The sequence below is a fragment of the Elaeis guineensis genome, chromosome 3 (genome assembly GCF_000442705.2).
Source record: "Elaeis guineensis isolate ETL-2024a chromosome 3, EG11, whole genome shotgun sequence".
NCBI classification, from domain to species: Eukaryota; Viridiplantae; Streptophyta; class Magnoliopsida; order Arecales; family Arecaceae; genus Elaeis; species Elaeis guineensis.
The window spans coordinates 125035169-125055668 of record NC_025995.2 but is presented as its reverse complement, the minus strand read 5'-3'; the positions used below and the strand labels follow the sequence as shown (position 1 = coordinate 125055668).

At 41.4% G+C, this 20500-nt stretch overlaps 2 protein-coding genes across 2 annotated transcripts in view; both read right to left on the bottom strand.

Annotated features, from left to right (window-relative positions):
* The window catches only part of LOC105040349 (type I inositol polyphosphate 5-phosphatase 1), a 37333-nt gene that overhangs the window by 7548 nt on the left and 9285 nt on the right, over positions 1 to 20500 (bottom strand). Inside the window, 7 exon segments of the mRNA XM_073254866.1 lie at positions 42 to 382; positions 385 to 851; positions 2174 to 2278; positions 2420 to 2507; positions 8162 to 8273; positions 8352 to 8443; positions 8580 to 8618. Coding sequence (XP_073110967.1) covers positions 42 to 382; positions 385 to 851; positions 2174 to 2278; positions 2420 to 2507; positions 8162 to 8273; positions 8352 to 8443; positions 8580 to 8618 — 1244 coding nt within the window.
* LOC140856016 (uncharacterized) lies at positions 12172 to 13958 on the bottom strand. The gene is made up of 4 exons (XM_073253201.1): positions 13742 to 13958; positions 13371 to 13656; positions 12849 to 13280; positions 12172 to 12744 (listed from the first exon to the last, which is right to left on the bottom strand). The coding sequence occupies exons 3-4, from the start codon at positions 13230 to 13232 to the stop codon at positions 12172 to 12174; spliced, it is 957 nt and encodes a 318-aa protein (XP_073109302.1). The 5' UTR covers positions 13233 to 13280; positions 13371 to 13656; positions 13742 to 13958.

Sequence of the window (20500 nt, the reverse complement as noted above, 5' to 3'; positions counted from 1 at the left end):
TGATGGCAAAAACCTTCAAGCTATGAAGAAAGAAACCTGACCTTGTTGCCCATGTAACCCATGACACCAACACCAACAGTAGATACCTTCAAGTTCTGGATGTGCTTCCTCAGGCTTCGCCGGACCCATATTGAAAGGAAAATCCCTACCATTTGCTTACTTATGATCCTTACAAAAGGTGATCTTTTCTTTCTGTGTCTAATGGTATCCAAGTTAAATTCAGGAATCGGACCAATCTCTGGCAAATCCCTGTAGTGTACTGACTTGAAAGAATTGTATGTTCTAAAAGACCTTACTGATCTGAAAGAATTTGAACTATCTAGAACACGTGTAGCTAACAAATCCAATGGTTGTTCTGGCCAGATCAAGCCGATCCTCTCGAGCTGCTAAGTTGTTTGATTAGCTTCTTTTGCTGGGTTGCTGACGTTTCTGAATTCACATCATAGTCTACCCAAGTAAAATGATCACATCGGTCTAGCCTCTTCATTGTAGGCTTATTCTGGTCAGGTTCCTGTGGTACGCATGCATCTGCACTAGGACCGCAACTGGAAGATAGAGTGCAATCAGCTATGCTTGCTGGGCATTCATCGCTGTCCATATGAAAACTGGATTGTTCATCATCATCAGTGTCACTATCCGTATCAGGAAGTAGTTCATCCACAGTGACAGCAGTATCTCCTGATGGCTTGAACCTTGATGGAGAAGGAGGATCACTGTAACATTTATAGGTTGGTTTTACTGTTTGAATCCTATTCAGGGTCTCATGAATAAGATATTCCCATCTTGAAACTGGGCGGCTGCCTGTGGCACCAAAGATGTTTCCTGCATTTAATGGAACAATCTCCTGAAAACTGCAAAAAGAGCATGTATGCAAATTCTTATGAACAATCTCCGGAAATCATAGCAAAATGCAGAAAACAGAGAATGCTGTAAAACTAGAATATCAACAACATAGGAATGTACTTAAAAAGAGAAATCAAAATGTAAAATAAAAAATAACATAATATAATAATACTTAATGCCGTAAAAAAAAAAAAAAAATCATAACTGGTCCAAAGATAACCTGCATTATTGCTTCCTCAAACATAAGAGCCCCCTAAATAATTATGCAGTCCAACAACTATAAGTTCTATAAGGAAGAGATGCTTATCAGGAGGTTTGATGTGAGGAATGCCTAGAGTATTGCAGCAAGAATGTCATGTTCTTGATTTGTCAATACAGTAGATAGTTTCAGACACAATAAGCATTCAAGAAAAAAATTATAATAAAAGATGGGACATATCATGTAAATAAGCACCAATATTCAATACACCTCCCATATATCACTTATGTATCTGAATACATCTTACATGTGAAAAATGATATACAACCTATACGCTACATCAGTAATGATCTCGGTCCTCTAGAAGCTGAAGGAAATACCACAGATCACATAAATCCAGTGTATTTATAGCAGACTTCTTGGGTAGCCCTTTAGGGGAGGCCTCTTCAAGCCGTGGAATCCTTTTTCTAAATTAGTGTACAGATATTGTGCCCAAAGAAAGTGAACCACATTCAACTATGATACCATAAAAATCCATGAAAATTTTATTGGAAACAAAAGCGTGTTTAGGTCAATGGACCAATTGCTAAGGACTGTTGCAGGTAATTTCCGTCACCAAGGGCTTCATCAAATGGTAAACTGAGGCAAACAATACAAGAAAATTAGAAGGAATAAAGTTTGCAATGCTCAGCTTCATGGCAAGGTTTTCAAAAACCGGTATCCAGTGTTTTGCTGGAATGGCATGGCTCTGGGTACTGACACACAGTACTGGACTACGTTACATACCAGCACATTCTACCAGCAGCGGAAACCTGATGAAACAGTGTAGTACCATTCATGCCGTCCCGTTCCAGTGGTATTTGAACCTTTCATGCCATCCCATTCTAGTGGCATTTGAAACCTTGTTCCAAGGTATTGGTCATGTAGTTTTTGTTTAAGATGCCCAAATTTTTATCACCCATTCTTGCATATGGGAATTCTGATGAAGGACCCGCACCATTATACTATTAATAATTGCACCTTCAAAAGCTACCTGCCTACTACCATAATGCCATATGTAAGTATACCATCATAGGAAAGGTATACCATTACAAAGTGAAAGAATTACATGTTATGCTCAGAAATATTTACCCAAACACATATATATCAGCAAGCTTTTCTTTATCTAGCCACTCTTCAATGTTTAGGTCTTCTGCTGGAAGTTTTCCTCCAACATTCCATGTTCCTATGCAGATCCTGCAGGAGCAAAAGCTTAAGATTTAGTGACAAGATAAAGACTTTCTCCCCCAAGGATATGGAAAGGATGGCAAACTTCTTAAGGAGTTCACTCGTAGGTGTATGCAGACAGAACAATTATATAGAGAAACCATGACATGCCTGAGTTCTTTGGTATCTATGTATTGTGCGCGAAGGGTCTCTGAATTTCGTCTTCTCAGCTTGCATGGGATATCCTCCAAGGGGTCACCTGCACATAAAATCCATCAAGATATCCAAGATGCAACAATAAATGCAAAAGCATTTCTAACACATTTGCAGTACCATGTTAGTAATTAACATGTTTTTTCACATCCCATACTACAAAAACAATACCCTTAAAATATAACAGATGGTGTTTCTCCTAGCACTATCAATCTGGAAGCTAATGACTTACAAGCTAAAAGTAAAAGAAATGACAATGTTCTTTTTTGTTTTTAACACTGTGAATGTCCAAATTAACAATCAAACATGAATCGCCTTGCCACATAGAAATGTATGAGAGCCAGAATGATATTAAAGCAACAGAATATCCACTTTAGACAGTTTCAGCAATCTCAGCTTCTCAAAATCTCCAGGGACATTGAAAGCTTTCAAGTGCTTCATAATCCTTCGTTATTTACAGAAATAAATAAAGTCAATTCCACAACCATTACCACTACACTTAGTCCTCCTTTTTTTTTTCTTTTTTTTCTTTTATTTTTTTTGGCGGGGAAGGTAAGGTTACAGCGGAAGACGAGAAATATCCACTTTGCATACAAAATATTGATTATATAATTTGGGAATTCTTAAAATCATAAAATAAGAAACCTAGACTTGCACTTTTTCCAAATGTTTCTGCATCATGTTCAAACATAACCTAAGAAATAGTGGTGTATTGAAAAAAAAATAAAAAAGAAAAATAGGGTCAAAGCTTCTCCAATTCCTGATTTCAGGAAAAAAAAATACACACCAGGTAGATGTCTGGTTTTTGAAGTGAAAAAAGATTAAAAGAAAGATTTTTTTATTCTTCGGGTAAAAAACCAGATCATGAACATAAAAAAAATTCTGGTGAGAGCTGATATTCCACTTCCATGATTCTAGGTATTTGCTTAAATTTTTTAGAAAAATCAAGCACATCCAAAAAAAAAAATGTTTATTAGTGTAAGACCATAGTATCTTATGTCATAAAAATCTCTCTAATTATCATCTTAACGAACTAGAATTAAAAACAACACAGTAGAAAGGAAGAATAAATTTATAGTAAAAAATAATAATTTTGGTGATTCAGGGCACAATTCACTGCACAAATCTAGTATATAAAATCAATCAGTAATGGTAGTTTTGATTTCACAAATTCACTGGTACCAAAAGGCGAGAAGTAATCTAATATACATGTTGCTACAGATTTGCGGGTGCTATATTGCCAGCAAAGCATTATTCAGGCCATCAGAAGAGAGCATTAATTATTATTCCATGAGATTGGATCATCTTAAGTTTGAAAATAACAACTGCAGTCGGCATTGTTGGGTGGATGTCAGGTCAGGACACCACCTTCCAAACCTTTTAGTACTACACGATGCAGCAGGAAGAAAGAAGAAACAAAATAAAAACAATCAAAATACGTGGATCAGCACAAAAGGGCTCGTCTCCACGGAGCATGCAAACTTCACTATGAAAAAAATTTTATAAGAGGAGATCTCACCCTCAACCCTTGTACACCCAATTCTCTCTCACTAGAAGTTTCCTCATAAAAGCGCTCTCTCTCTTGAAGACTCCTGAACCCCTGAAGTGCCTGGCGTCCGCTGTCCAGAGCCTCCTGCTCCTTTTCTCTCAGCGCTTCAGCCTCCCTTTCTTCTCTGAGGTTCCGTACGGGCGTCCTCTGGTAAAACCAGACCACCAACCCTTCTCTGTTGAGGCATAGGCCTTTTAAAGGCCTTAAACAAGGGTTTAAACTAATTAGATTAGGTTTATGTCTCCTAAACAAGCCAAATCAAGCCCCTGAACCGTCGGATCCAGACCGAAAACTCCTGGGCGTCCGATCGCGATCGGTCCACGAATAGTGCTGTGGACCGCGAGAAACGCATGGAAAATGCCCACGCATCCACGCGGTCCGCCATGGACCGTCCGATCCACGGTGGACCAGGGTACAGGCCCAGGCAAGGCGCCTAGGCCTGGGCCGGCCGGCACGCGTGGGCCTGGGCCGTACCCGCGTGCGGGCCTGCGCACGGGCTAGGCCGCACACCGCCTGGGCAGGCGCGGTCGCGGCTGGGCCGCCTGCCCGCCTGGGTCGCACGTCCCGTGCTTGGCCCCACCTGGGCCACGCACCGCCGCCGGCCGCCGGCGGTCCTCGTCGCCTCGGGTCTCGTCCCGATTTCAAAAGCTCGTATCTCTCCATCCGAGCTCTGTTTGGGGTGATCTTGATCTGTTGGACTCCATTTTTCGCCGCAAACCTCACTGTGGCTCAATGTGGCTGAATCTCGAGGCATCAAATCCTAACAATCTCCACTCGACTCGATATTCGCCTCCTCCAAACTTCGAGAGCCTCTGGATCTTCTGCCCCCATGCTCTGGGGCAATTGCCTGCTGATCATGGATGGACAAAATGGGAGTCGAGCCAGACTGCTCGATCCCATCTCCGTCGTATGCTGTGCTCCTGATCTGAGACCTGCTCGGGCATCGTCATGCGGTAATAGGAATCTCACCTTACAACGTCGCCTGTCGTCCTCTCGGATCTCCTGTCTTGTACCTGATTCACCTCCAGGAGCTCCACCTCGCTCTGGGCTCCACCTGGCTTTCGAAGCTCCACCTCGCACTGGGCTCCCCGTCAGATAATAATGTCCTCTGCTCCCTTCTTCCCCTCAAACATAATCCTATTGCCGCGTAGCATCCTCAAGATTTCTCACCAACTACCGTCCTATAGCCTCTTGAATCCAGTCTGCTAAGTGAGATAAGATTCCGCCTGAAATCGGTATATATCAGACCTCCCCAATCTCCTCATGCACCGTCATGTGTCCTCCAACTGACCGTCCCAATGCCTCTGATCGCACAGCTCGATCCATTGGCAGATATACAGTACCCTCACTATTCTCTAGGGAGTCAAACTGCTCCTCTCTACAACATACATGATAGGAGCATGCAGAATCTAATATCCACTGTTGGAAGAAGTAGATACCTCGTCAGATATCTCCATCTAAATCGCTGTCGGCCATCACTACAGCAGCCACCGTCCGATTTTTGAGTTGAGGGCAATCTCTGGCTAGATGCCCCAACTCTTCACACCGGTAACACTTGATTTTGCTCAAGTCCCTCCTGGACTTGGACGCCCTCATTGCGATCTCCTGTCGCTCCGTCTACCGCCTCCTGCTCCTCCAAAACCACCAAAGCTGAGCTACCGCCACTTGAACACGAAGATGGGTTTTCCCTCTTAAGAACCTCGTTCTGGAGTATCGCTGCGGTGACCTTGTCCATCTTGATAGTACTCTTCCCCACTAGAAGAGCAGTCACCAAGGACTCGTACGAAGGGAGAAGCGACGCTAGCAAAACCAGCGCCCTGGTCTTCTCCTCAACATTCTCACCAACGCTGAGGAGGTCGATGAGGATCTTCTGAAAGTGGCTGAGATGCTCCTGCACGCTCTGTCCCTCATCATCCGCAGTTGGTAAAACTGCCTCTAGAGGAAAAGAGTGTTGGTGAGAGACTTCGTCATGTACAACTCCTCGAGCTTCGACCACAGCACCGTCGGAGAAGTTTCGCTCAACACATGGATCACCACCGCATCCGTCAGGTACATGCGGATGGTGCTCACCGCCTGCATCTGTAGCCGTTTCCAACCCCCACCTCTATGGTGGTCGGTTCTCATCGTATAAGAGAGCATCGATCAACCCCTGTTGGATGAGCACGTCCTTCACCCTTGCCTACCACAAGGAGAAATTGCTCTTACCATCAAACTTATTGATCTCCATCTTGATTGTTCCTTCTTCTCCATCTTCAATCTTGCTCACCACTGCTGCAATCTGCGTCCTTTACCGCCTTGCTCTGATACACTTGTTGGGTGGATGTCAGGCCAGGACACCACCTCCAAGACCTTTTCAGTACGACGCGATGCAGCAGGAAGAAAGAAGAAACAAAACAAAAACAATCAAAATACGTAAATCAGCCACAAAATGGCTCCCACACGGGACATGCAAACTTCACTATGAAAAAAAAATTTATATGAGGAGATCTCACCCTTAATCCTTGTACACCCAATTCTCTCTCACTAGAAGTTCCCTCACAAAAGTTCTCTCTCTCTTGGAAGACCCCCTGAATCCCTAAAGTGCCTGATGTCGCTGTCCAGAGCCTCCTGCTCCTTCTTTCTCAACGCTTCAGCCTCCTTTCTTCTCTGAGGTTCCGTACGGCTCCGTACAGCGCGTCCTCCGGCAAAACCAGACCACCAACCCTTCTCTGTTGAGGCACGGGCCTTTTAAAGGCCTTAAACAAGGGTTTAAACCTAATTAGATTAAATTTAGGTCTCCTAAACAAGCCAAATCAAGCTCCTGAACATCGGATCAAGATCGGAAATTCCTGGACCGTCCGATCACGACCGGTCCATGAATAGTGCCGTAGACCGCGAGAAACGCGTGGAAAACGCCCACGTGGTCCATGCAGTCCGCTATGGACCGCTTGGTCCACGATGGACCGGGGTACAGGCCCAGGCAAGGCACCTGGCCTGGGCCGGCCACATGCGCGGGCCCGGCGGCGGCCCAGCCCGCCACGGTGGCGCTGGGCTGAACCGCGCCCCGACTGGGCCTCCCGCCCGCTTGGGCCACGCCCTGGGTCGCGCGTCTCGCGCGTTGGCCCCCCTGGGCCATGCGCCGCCGCCTGCGGCCGGTCCGCCGGCCGTCCTCCCCGCCTCGAGTCTCGTGCCGACTTCAAAAGCTCGTATCTCCTCCATCCGACTCCGTTTGGGATGATCTTGGTCTCGTTGGACTCATTTTTTCCGCGAACCTCGCTGTGGGCTCAATAGGCTGAATCTCGAGGCGTCAAATCCTAACAGGCATCAATGGACATGCATGTCATCCCTCACAAATCAGAAGGAAGAGCAAAAGTCAACAAAGTCAGGTGCTAGATTGCGGCCACTTCTTATTCTCCCATGCATTCAACACGACACCCATTAAGGGTCGGTCGATCGCCCAGATGAACTCATCCACCTAAGTACATGACCAGTACCCACCCTCACAACTTTCCACATATGAAGGAAGCATCACATCCCTGGAATTGGATCAGCTGACGGTCATTGCCACATTGTCCACATATCCAGGACTCCAAACGCAGAGGATATTCAGGCATATGCATGCACGTGGCATCTAGAGACGGATGTGCGGGACCCCTGTCTCTACTTTCCGTATCCATAACTAGCTGCCAGAATCCCACACATCACCTCCCTTTTCACAACCCCCCAATCCCCCAATGGCGACAGAAAACGGACAAGAAGAAGAAGAAAGAAGAAGAAAAGAAGAATCGCAATCAAGAAGCATCAAGAATTCGCGCGGTGCACCAACACGCACATTAAGATCATTTTTGCTCCGAAATCGATCGAGAAATCTGATCTACGAGACAGACTAAGAGTTTGTCATGACAATACTAATAACAATCATAAATCTCCGTTACCCAGAAAAATTAAAAAAATTATAACAATAATAAAAGTGATGCACGGTGCCACTGCTCTCGGCCGGATGCTTGTCCGCTCTCCTCTCCTCTGAAAGATGAAAGAAGACACCCACCGCAACAAGAACCAAACCAAGCAAATCAAGCAGCAGAAACGGATAAACGACAAGAAGAAAACAAAACCAAAACCCATCCATCGTTCTAGTATCCCAACAACAACAACAACAAGGAGAAAAGAACCTTCTTCATCGTCGTAGACGCTGTCGATGTCTCCCTCGTCGGCGCTGAAGTCGTCGGAATCTTTCGCCCTGATGTTGAGCCATTTCTTGAGGACGGTCGCGGGCCGGAAGACCTGGAAGTCAAGAAACCAAACACCTCGCTCTTCAAAACCCAGTTCAAGAAAGAAACAAGCAAGAGTGTCGGGAACCACCTCTCCGCCCTTTTTGGGGCGCTGCGGACTCATTACTATGTATAGTTTCTCCTCTTCCTTCTCTTCCCTCTTTCTTTGTTTATTTGCGAGTGCTGCAAAAAGAACCAGAACCGTCGCAGGAACACGCGTTTGAAGAAAGAAAGAGAGGTGATTTAACACTTTAATAGGAGTAGAGCGCGCGATGGTGATTGATGGGCTTGGCAGATGGGAATACACCATACATCTAACTTGCTTCCTTCGGATGGGCGAGATCGTCACAGTGGCACGGAGCTCTTTTCTCGAATAATATAAAAAAAAAACTTTTTTACCAAAATATATTCAAACCAAACTTATTTACCAAAATGATGTAAGAGGGAAAAACGCCATTTTGAATGGCGTTTTTCCCCTGCCACGTCACTCCCCATTTCCACGGTGGCATCGTCCCAAAAAAAAAAAAAGAAGAAGAAACGCCATTTGGAATGGCGCTTTTAAAAACGCCATTCCAAATGGCGCTTTTAAAAACGCCATTTTGAATGGCGTTTTTAAAAACGCCATTCAAAATGCCGTTTTCCAATTTTCTCACCCAAAAATAAAGGAAAAAATCGTGGGAAAATGGAAAATTTTGTTTTTTAAAATTTGAAATTAGTAAATAAATTAAAAATTTTAATTTTGATTGAATTTTAAAATATAAAGATTTGAATTTGTAATTCATTAAAAAAATTAATTTAGATTTTTTATTTCAAATTTTTTTTAAAAGATGTCCAAAAAAATCTTAAGAAATTAAAAAAAAAATATCATAGAAAATAAAAAAAGAGAAAAAAATATGAAAGAAATAAAAATTTAAAATTAAATTGAAAATCATCGTTCGAAATACTTGTCTTCAAAATTTTTAAGAAAATTAAAAATTATAAAATTTTTAAAAAATAAAAAAAAAGAATTATAATGTAAAAATAAAAAAGAATAAAATTTTAAAGATAAATTGAAATTAAAATATTATTTCAAATTACTTTCTCAAATAAAAAATAATAAATTAAAAAAAGATTCAAAAAAATTTTAAAAATAGGCTAAAAAAATTTTATAAAAATAAAATAAGTCTTTAAAAATGCCATTTTGTAAATTGAACTTTAGAAAAAATAATAATTTTTTAATTAAAAAAAAGAATACGTAATAGAATGCTAAAAAGAAAAAAATGGAAGAGAAATGAAATTATAATTTCAAATGATAACTATTTTAAAATAAATAAAAAAAAGTATCATAGGAAAATAAAAAAATAACAATAAAATAAGAATTATAATTATAAATTTTAAAGAAATTTAATTTTAATTTAAATAAAAAATTATCATTTAAATTATTATTTTCATTATTTCATTTAATTTATTTATTAAAAGATTACAAATACATAATATAAAAAATTGTAAGAAAAGTAGATTTATATTTTTTAGTCGACCCCATGAATCGACTAATGGCTAAAAGAGTTTAACGGCACGCAAAATTTTTGACTGCGACACTCTGTGAGTCGATCCCTTGACTTTCTTTCTGGTAATTTTTATTTTTTAAATTTTTTAAATAGAGAAAGAGAGAGGAAGAGGGAGAGAGGAGGCAGCTCACCGTCGTGCTGTCGGAGGGAGAAAGAAGAAGAGGGAGAAGGAGAGAAGAAGGGGGGAAAGGAGAAAACGCCGTTTCCTTCGGTGTTTTTTTATTCTTTTTCTTTTTTCTAAATTTTTTAAATTTTTTTTCATAATTTGTTTAATTATTTTTTTTAATTTATTAAATTTTTTAATGAGGATAGTAATTTGAATGATAATTTTTAATTGAAATTAAAGATAATTTTTTGTTTTAAATTATAATTTCTATTTTATTACCATTTTTTATCTTTTATTTACTTTTTTTATGATATATTTTTTAATTTAATTTGTAATTTTTATAATTTAAAAATATAATATTAGTTTTCTTTCATTTTTATGATATATTATGTATTCTTTTCCTTTACTTAAATTTGTAAAGGAAGAAGGAGAAGATCGAGAAGGGAGAAGGAGAAGGGAGAAGGAGGGGAAAAAGGGGTTTGGGGAGGGGAGAGAATGACGTTTTCTCTTTTTTTTTATTTTTTATTTTTTTTAATATCTTTAGTTATCTATTTATAATTATTTAATAAATAAATTTAATTAAATAATAAAAATAATAATTAAAATGATATTTTCTAATTTAAATTAAAATTAATTTTTTTTAAAATTTATAATTATAATTCTTATTTTATTATTATTTTAATAATTTTTTTATGATATTTTCTTTAAAAATTATTTTAAAAATTTTATCATTTCAAATTATAATTTCAAATTTTTTTTATTTTTATCTTTTTAGCATTCTATTACGTATTCTTTTTTTTTACTTAAAAATAGACTTATTTTTTCTAAAATTTAATTAAAAGAGCAACATTTGATATATTATTATTTACGTTATAATTTTTATAATCCTTTCAGCATAACATTTTCTCTCCTAATATTCTGAGACACGTTCGAGTATGTGTATCCATATGCACTAATCATAATATCCAATCATTTAAAATTAAATAATATAAAATAAAATCAATATTTAATATTATTCAATAGAATAAAAATGTCAAACGTAAAAAAAAAAATACAACAAATATGAAAAAATACTAAATACAAATACAATAAAGACTAAGTCCCACAAGAACGTCGCGGCGCCCATGATCGTCTGTCGGATCATCTACGGACTGAGAGACCCGTTCAACTCTCTCATCTGGATACACGGATGGATGCCTCTCAAAAAAGTATCATACTCATGTGGCCAACTGGTACCCGATGATGGCATCTGGGGGATGTACGAAGAAGAAGACGCTGCCATCTGTAGATGAAAAGGCGGTGGCATCTGTGCAGCATCAAATGATGACATATGCGGTGATGGCATATGTGAAGCATATGGTGACGGCGTATAACTCATATCTAGCGCCCGAACTGCTCCATACCAAAGCGCACAGGTATGTGCATCAACACCAATCGCCACAAATGTTCCGGAACCTGTTCTCTCCATCTCCCGCAGTATCTGAATCCGCTCGTCCTCATCAGTCGTAGATAAAGCACGACGAGCGTCCAACACGAGATCCGACATAGAATAAGTCTATAAAATAAAAATAGAACAGTTAGTATAAAACAATCAGTATAGTGTACAATATAAAACAAAAATATAACACAAATAACATGAAGTAATTTTCATAATCTTACCAAAAGACGTACAGTAGAACTCTCGCCCTCGTATCCAGAAACTGCATACTGAGACTGTCCAATGACTCGCACCATAATGCTAAAAAATCAAGTCATGTAGTCATCAGTATATGAACGACCTCTCAAAATATGATCACCATGAACAATAAGATCTCGACGTGCATCCCAAATATCGATGTACTGTGCATGTCTGATACGCCAGTCGATACGAACTCTCCCTCGTCGATCAATACGATGAAGTCCCTAACTGGTATCAAACTGCTCTGGACCCACAACCAATCGAGACGGGACCCACCGCCGGAAGAGACGGGGGCTGAGGACCGCCGTCGGGGCGCGGGAGCCCGCCGTGGCCATCGGGATGCGGGGTTCGCCCCCGGGAAGTACGGCCAGCCGGCATAACATTTTCTCTCCTAATATTCTGAGACACGTTCGAGTATGTGTATCCATATGCACAAATCATAATATCCAATAATTTAAAATTAAATAATATAAAATGAAATCAATATTTAATATTATTCAATAGAATCAAAATGTTAAATATATCCAAAAAAAATAGTACAACAAAAATGTAAAAATACTAAATACAAATACAATAAAGACTAAGTCCCACAAGGACGTCGCGGCGCCCGTGGTCGCTTGGACCTTCTCAGGAAGGTCCTCGTCGGCTGCTCCTGCTGTGATGGCTCCTCTCCTATATCAGTGGAGGAGATCTGCTGATCATGCTGCTCAGGAATAACTGATGCTGTCGGATCATCTACGGACTGAGAGACCCGTTCAACTCTCTCATCTGGATACACGGATGGACCTGAAAAAAAAGTATCATACTCATGTGGCCAACTGGTACCCGGTGATGGCATCTGGGGGATGTAGGACGAAGAAGACGCTGCCATCTGTGGATGAAAAAGCGGTGGCATCTGTGCAGCATCGAATGATGACATATGCGGAATATGCGGTGATGGCATATGTGAAGCATATGGTGACGGCGTATAACTCATATCTGGCGTCCGAACTGCTCCATACCAAGGCGCACAGGTATGTGGATCAACACCAATCGCCCTCAATGCTCCGGAACCTGTTCTCTCCATCTCCCGCAGTATCTGAATCCGCTCGTCCTCATCAGTCGTAGATAAAGCACGACGAGTGTCCAATACGAGTTCGGACACAGAATCAGTCTATAACGTAGAAATAGAACAGTTAGTATAAAACAATCAGTATAGTGTACAATATAAAACAAAAATATAACACAAATAACATGAAGTAATTTTCGTAATCTTACCAAAAGACGTACAGTAGAACTCTCGCCCTCGTATCCAGAAACTGCATACTGAGACTGTCCAATGACTCGCACTGTAATGCTAAAAAACCAAGCCATGTAGTCATCAGTATATGAACGACCTCTCAAAATAGGATCACCATGAACAATGTGATCTCGACGTGCATCCCAAATATCGATGTACTGTGCATGTCTGATACGCCAGTCGATACGAGCTCTCCCTCGTCGATCAATACGATGAAGTCCCTGACTGGTATCAAACTGCTCTGGGATGCCCTGAATCTGACCAAACTGCCGCAGGACACGATCGGGAAGATGCCATTCTACCACATCAAAACAAATAAGCGGCACCCTAGCAGTCCATATGTCGTGTCCAACTGTACACATCTGCGGCAGTATAGCCAATATCCCATCTGTATATGGCTTCCACAAAAACTGATATAATATAATTAAAATAAAAAAAATTAATAAAAATTTAGATTATGAATACTGTAAATTGATATTTGTAAAAAATTTAAAATTTACCCGTCTAGATGTATCAACTAATGTATCCAACTGGCACCTATAAACCCGTGCCACTCTTGTCGATACGTGATGAACGTTGAATGCAACGTTCCATCTGTTTCACAATGTACTAATATTAAATAAATTTTAAAAAAAAAATTTAAATAAAAATAATAATATTTCGATACCTGTATCCTAATGGACCGTCTAGTCTGAATGGAACATCAGGATCCTGCTGCTCTGATGGCATCTCGAGCAACTGTCGTCGTAATGGACTGATAGTCGGCATACGCTCCCATACCCAAATCTGCAAATTTCAAAAATTAAATAAATAATATATTCAATGTCATATATAATTAAATATTAAAAATAAAAAATTTTAATTCACATACCTGCAATAATACAAGATAACCGCCAATCTCGCTCTGATCAGCATAGGCCCCCCGACACATAGCTCGGTATAGACAAGCTAGTACTGCACTGCCCCAACTGAGTCGACGAGCGAAATCTAAATCCTCTAATAATGGCAGAAACATCAACTTCATCTTATTCGATGAAGTATCAGGTAACAGGACACCACCTAACAATCGCAGCACCTGACCCCTAACATACTGCTGCACCATCTCCTCCGATGCATCATCCGCAATATGAAAATGACGATAACGATCATCCAAACACTCAATCCTGAGTCGTGAATGATCGAAAAAATGTGCGTCGGGCTCAAACCCTAACAATCGCAAGCACAAAGCCTGCCACTCCGGAATGGTAAGTGCGGGATCAACTCCGGTAACTGGATCTCCATCAACTGGTAGTCCAGTAAGGATGCTGACATCCTGTAAAGTGATGGTCGCCTCACCAAATGGAAGATGAAATGTGTGTGTCTCTGGACGCCATCTCTCAAGCAAAGCAGTAATAAGACCAACGTCCATCTGTATACGACCGATCCGATATACTCCATAAAATCCCAGATATCGTAAATAATCTAACACTCTACGTGGGATATCCTCTGTCCTCCAGAAATCTGCATCGGATCGTCGTAGACGAAGATGTCTGGACTCCTGTAATAAAATATAATAATTAGATAACGTATATGATTTTTAAAATGAGAATTTAAAGAGTAAAAAAGATTGTAATACTTACGCCGCCATTTAAAATAGTCTGCGATCGATGATGCTCCTGCAATGTAAGAATACTGCTGTCTCGAGGACCGGAATATCGTGGATCGTAAGCCATAATACGCTGCCTCAAGCAAAATTATCACAGATATATTAAAAAAAGTAAAACAATATTTTAAATTTTTTTTTTAAATATAATATTATCACACAATACAACTTAAACACAAAATTCAGTTCATCCCAACATATTACACACGTAAATTCAAATACAATCTCGCAGTAATTCATAAAACACTGACAAAAATAAATTTTCAAAGCTTTCAAATTCTTCCGCTGCTTGAAGTTGAAGTATGTTGAACTATCCTAGGACAGCGACGACGATCATGACCCTGTTCCCTACAAATACCACAGTGATTCTTATTTCTTATTTGCCTATCATCCATCTCATTTCGTAGTCTCGTTGACTTTGGTCTACCTTTCTGCTTCGGTCTCAAACGATGATGATCAGGCATGCATTTGAACATACGTGTATGCATCCAATAATCTTCATGTGGTAGTGGATTGAAATTACCGGTCCAAGCATTCATATATGCTGTAATTGTATATGCATCATCCACAAAACCACTAAAATGTACAGCAATTTCTTGACACACAGCTAAAACATGTGAACATGGATATTTATACGTGCTCCACTTTCCACATGAACAATTTCTTTCAGCTAATGTAACAGTATGAGAATTTCCTCCACCTCGTAGTCCTCCGCCTGCTCTTCTCGTAAGCACTTCATATATACCTCTTTGAAGGTTGAATGCTGTTACTCGGTGCTGGTTAGCCTTAACTTGATCTTCAGCAATTTTAATTGCAACATGAGGAGTAAAAAGATTATTTTGATTCTCCTCTACATATCTCAAGGCTTGAGCATGCCTCGTATTGAAATATTTGACAAGACGATAAAATGTCAGTTGAACACAAGCTGTAATTGGCACATTTCTAGCTCCTCGTAGAACACTGTTAAAAACCTCCGACAAATTTGTAGTTAAAACACCATAGCGTAGACCATCATCATGTGCCAATGTCCACTTCTCCTTTTCTATCTCGGACAACCAGCTCCAAGCTTCTTCATTCACTGTTCTAATTCTGCCCATGATAAAATTGAATTTACGAACTTGATGAGCACTTCCGGCTTGCCATACTGCTCTTTTCAGCTGCACATTTTTAAAATGTGTATTGAAATTACTGCAGATATGTCTTAAACAGTATCGATGATAGGCACGTGGTGGACTCCATCCAATAGACTCATCTGCGATGGCATTTAATATACCTGGATGCCTGTCAGAAATTAAGCATATTCCATTTCTATCTTTAACGATATGTGTTCTGAGCTGGAAAAGAAACCAACTCCAACTTGCAGTCGTTTCCTCATCGACAATTGCATATGCTAATGGAAATATCCCATTCTCTGCATCAATGCCTGTTGCAATTAACATCTTACCTTTAAATTTACCATACAAGTGCGTGCCATCAATGCTAATTACAGGACGGCAGTGCATAAAACCCTGAATAGATGGTTCGAAAGCCCAAAAAATATAATTTAAAACACGAACATTGGAATTCACAGATTGAAAAAAATCCCATGAAACAACTGTACCAGGATTTGCATTTTGAAGTGCAGCCATATAATAAGGTAATTTAGCATAAGATGGCTCCCATTCTCCATAAATATCAACCAATGCCTTATGCTTTCCACACCATGCTTTCCTGTATGATACTGTATATTGAAATTGATCATTAACGGCTGCCACAATAGCTTCAACTTTAACACCGGGATCTTTCTCAACAATATGTCGGACTAATGTGCTAATCATTTTTCCACTGACATGTTTGTGGTCTCGACTCAATCCCGTAAACAAACAAGTGTGAGGACCCTCATATTTTGTGATTTGAAAATATCCATGCTTTTTCAACAATGCAGCACGAAGCCTCCATTTACAATGCTGAACATTATCTGATGATGCGCATCGTACAGACCATAATTTCGAATGCGACTGAACTACATTGTATGTCCGATGCTTCATAATGTGATAAAGATCAACAGCTCTCCTTACATCATCTTTACTCTCAAACATTAAACCTTTAGAAAATTCAGTCATCGAAGAGTCCCAAAATTGATTGTCAGAATTCAATCTTCGACCAGCACTAACACAACCACCATCATCTAAATTTATATCATTAAAATATTGTGGAGGTTGGTGCAAATGAGATTGAGATTCTTCCACATTAATATTAGCTTGAACATCTTCATCATCATTCTCATCTTCATCATCATCGTCATTACTGCTACTGTCCTCATCCATCCAACTGTCTTCATCTTCATTTTCATCTGACTCAAAACCCAGACTATCAGAATTTATTCCTCCGACTACCCAATCATCATTTTCTATATGAGTGTCGTCTCCCGCACTTACCACTACTTGTACCAAAGGAGAAGTCACCATAGCAGAAGACACAGGAGAAGTCATCACAGCACTTGGAATAATTGGACAGCTAGGACCGGCAGTAATGAAATATTGTTCTGCAAAACCGGCCTCAACACTATCGGTTTGAACAGCTTGAGTTAAAAACCGACTATGATATCCAAAGCTTGGTACATCTGCTTTTTCAATATATAATTCTAAAAATCGACAATCTGAATATTTCAAAGGAAATGTCAGCATTTCTTCGACATCATCATCGTCATCAATTGGAACCAAGATATATTTACTCTGCATTAACTGTCCCGACAGATTAGGAGATCTCCATTTCAATTTTATTTCATATTTTTCTTTGTCTATAGGAATACTGCTGTATAAATGATCCAATAATTCTTGACGTGATAATGATGAAGATATTCTAATCATCCGATTTGCAGGATGACTATACTGCACACCAGTTTGATCATTACTCTGTATCATGCCATCATAATACAATAAAACACGAACTCGAGTACTGGCCATTTTCTCAAAACAACCTACAATAAAATCAAAATTAAAATATTTAATATTATTAATTATTTTATTATTACCAAAATTTTACATGATACATGCATCATATCATCAACAAATAGGTACAGATAGATCCTATCCCATTCGGGAATTGCATTAATTCTATAGATTAATTACATTAATCAAACGATACGCAAAAAGGACCGAAAGAAATTTCGGCAGCATTTCCCCTTAGTTCTCCCCACACGACTCAAAATGTGTGAGGAGAACTAAAGAAAAATACTGTCCGAAATATCTCTCGAACCCTCCGCATATCATTCGAATAATGTAATTATCTATAGAATTAAATGCAATTCCCAAACTGTCCAAACTGGACAATCAATTGATCAATGTATGTATTTTACGATATCCATATAAAAATATATATGAAATATATATTTTATACGGATAACGTAGAATATTATACATTGATCAATTGACGGGTCTACGTTTTCATGAAATGCAATATATTTAAAAATTTAAAATACAATTGAAAAATTTACATGATACATGCATCATATCATCAACAAATAGGTACAGATAGATCCTATCCCATTCGGGAATTGCATTAATTCTATAGATTAATTACATTAATCAAACGATACGCAAAAAGGACCGAAAGAAATTTCGGCAGCATTTCCCCTTAGTTCTCCCCACACGACTCAAAATGTGTGAGGAGAACTAAAGAAAAATACTGTCCGAAATATCTCTCGAACCCTCCGCATATCATTCGAATAATGTAATTATCTATAGAATTAAATGCAATTCCCAAACTGTCCAAACTGGACAATCAATTGATCAATGTATGTATTTTACGATATCCATATAAAAATATATATGAAATATATATTTTATACGGATAACGTAGAATATTATACATTGATCAATTGACGGGTCTACGTTTTCATGAAATGCAATATATTTAAAAATTTAAAATACAATTATATTTAATTAAATAAAGATAAAAATAAAATTAAATTAATGAGATAAAAAAAAATGAACGTCGGAATCCATGGACCCCACCGTCATCGCAACCGATCGCATCGGAGCCATCACCACGTGGGGCCCGCCTTCAGCGCACGCGGCCCCACCGACCGTCTGAGCCCACCGTCGAGACGCGGGGCCGCCGTCAGGGCAACGGCCCCGCTGGAAGAGACGAGGTCGAGGACCGCCGTCGGGGTGCGGGCCCGCCTTGGCCACCGGGGCGGGGCGCGGGGCCCACCGTCGACCGTCTGTGGCCAGCAACCGAAGAGAAGGGAGAGAGAGAAGAAGAGAGAGAAGAGGGCGCGGCCCACCGTCTGGACGCGGGCCCGCCGCCAGGATGTGGGCCCGCCTTCGGGAGGGGCGCCCCGCCGCCGGCCGTCTGTGGCCGGCGGCCAAGGAGAAGGGAGAGAGAGAGGAAGAGAGAGAGGAGAGGGCCGGGGGCCACCGTCGGGATGCGGGACCCGCCGCCGGGACGCGGGACCAGCCGCCGGGACGCGCGGCCCACCGCCGGCCGTCTGTGGCCGACGGCCAAGGAGAAGGGAGAGAGAGAGAGGAAGAGAGAGAGGAGGGGGCCGGGGCCACCGCCGGGACGCGGGACCCACAGCCGGGGCGCGCGGCCCGCCGCCGGGGAGCGCGGCCCGCCGCCGGGACGCGCGGCCCACCGCCGGGACGCGCGGCCCGCCGCCGGGACGCGCGGCTTGCCGCCGGCAGTCTGTGGCCGGCGGCCACGGAGAAGGGAGAGAGAGAGGAAGAGAGAGAGAAGAAGAGAGAGAGGAGGGGGCCGGGGGCCACCGCCGGGACGCGGGACCCGCCGCCGGGACTCGCGGCCCACCGCCGGCCGTCTGTGGCCGGCGGCCAAGGAGAAGGGAAAGAGAGAGAGGAAGAGAGAGAGGAGGGGCCGGGGCCACCGCCGGGACGCGGGACCCACAGCCGGGGCGCGCGGCCCGGCGCCGCCACTCTGTGGCCGGCGGCCACGGAGAAGGGAGAGAGAGAGGGAGAGAGGGAGAAGAAGAGACAGAGGAGGGGGCCGGGGGCCACCGCCGGGACGCGGGACCCGCCGTCGGGACGCGGGACCCGCCGCCGGGACGCGCGGCCCACCGCCGGCCGTCTGTGGCCGGCGGCCAAGGAGAAGGGAGAGAGAGAGAGGAAGAGAGAGAGAAGAAGAGAGAGAGGAGGGGACGGGGCCACCGCCGGGACGCGGACCCACAGCCGGGGCGCGCGGCCCGCCGCCGGGACGCGCGGCCCGCCGCCGCCAGTCTGTGGCCGGCGGCCACGGAGAAGGGAGAGAGAGAGGAAGAGAGAGAGAGAGAGGAAGAGAGAGAGGAGAGGGGGCCGGGAGCCACCGCCGGGACGCGCGGCCCGCCGCCGGGACGCGCGGCCCGCCGCCAGGATGAGAGAAAGAGAGAGAGGGGAAGAGCGAGAGAGAAAGAGGAAGATGGAGAGAGAGGCGGGAAGAACTCACCGCCGCCGAGACCTCGCCGCCGTGCCGCCGTGCCGCCGTGCCGTCGGAGAGACGCCGGAGAAGATCAGGAAGGGAGAAGGGAGAAGGGAGAAGAGGAGAAGGAGAAGGGAGAAGGAAGAAGGAGAGGGGGGAAAAGGGATCTGGGAGGGGAAAACGCCATTCTCTATGGCGTTTTCCCCCTTTTTTTTTTATTTCTCGTAATTAAAAAAATATTTTCTTATGAATATCTTATTCCATATTTTTTCTCAATTTTTAACTTTACACTGTATTTTTTTTTATCAAATTTTAATTCTAATTAAATTTTAATTTTTCCACCCATTTTTTTTCCTTCATTTAAATTATTTTTTTAAATTATAATATTTAATTTTACTTATTAATTAAAATATTATTTTTAATTTCAATTACAATTTTAATTCTTATTTCTTATTTTTTTAAATCACATTGATAAAATACCCTAACAAAGAAATTGTAATTAATTTATTTTTATTTTATTCTTTTATGATATATTTTTTCTAATCTAATTTATAATTTCTATATTTTTAAATTTTAATTTTAATTTTTTTTTTATTT

Bases quoted from the DNA above. Each gene is read 5' to 3' on its own strand.
- LOC140856016 (XM_073253201.1), bottom strand. From the start codon at position 13,232: ATGTGTACAGTTGGACACGACATATGGACTGCTAGGGTGCCGCTTATT. The intron at 12,745-12,848 runs GTAAGATTACGA...TCTACGTTATAG, and splicing joins GTTCTACTGTACGTCTTTTG to ACTGATTCTGTGTCCGAACT.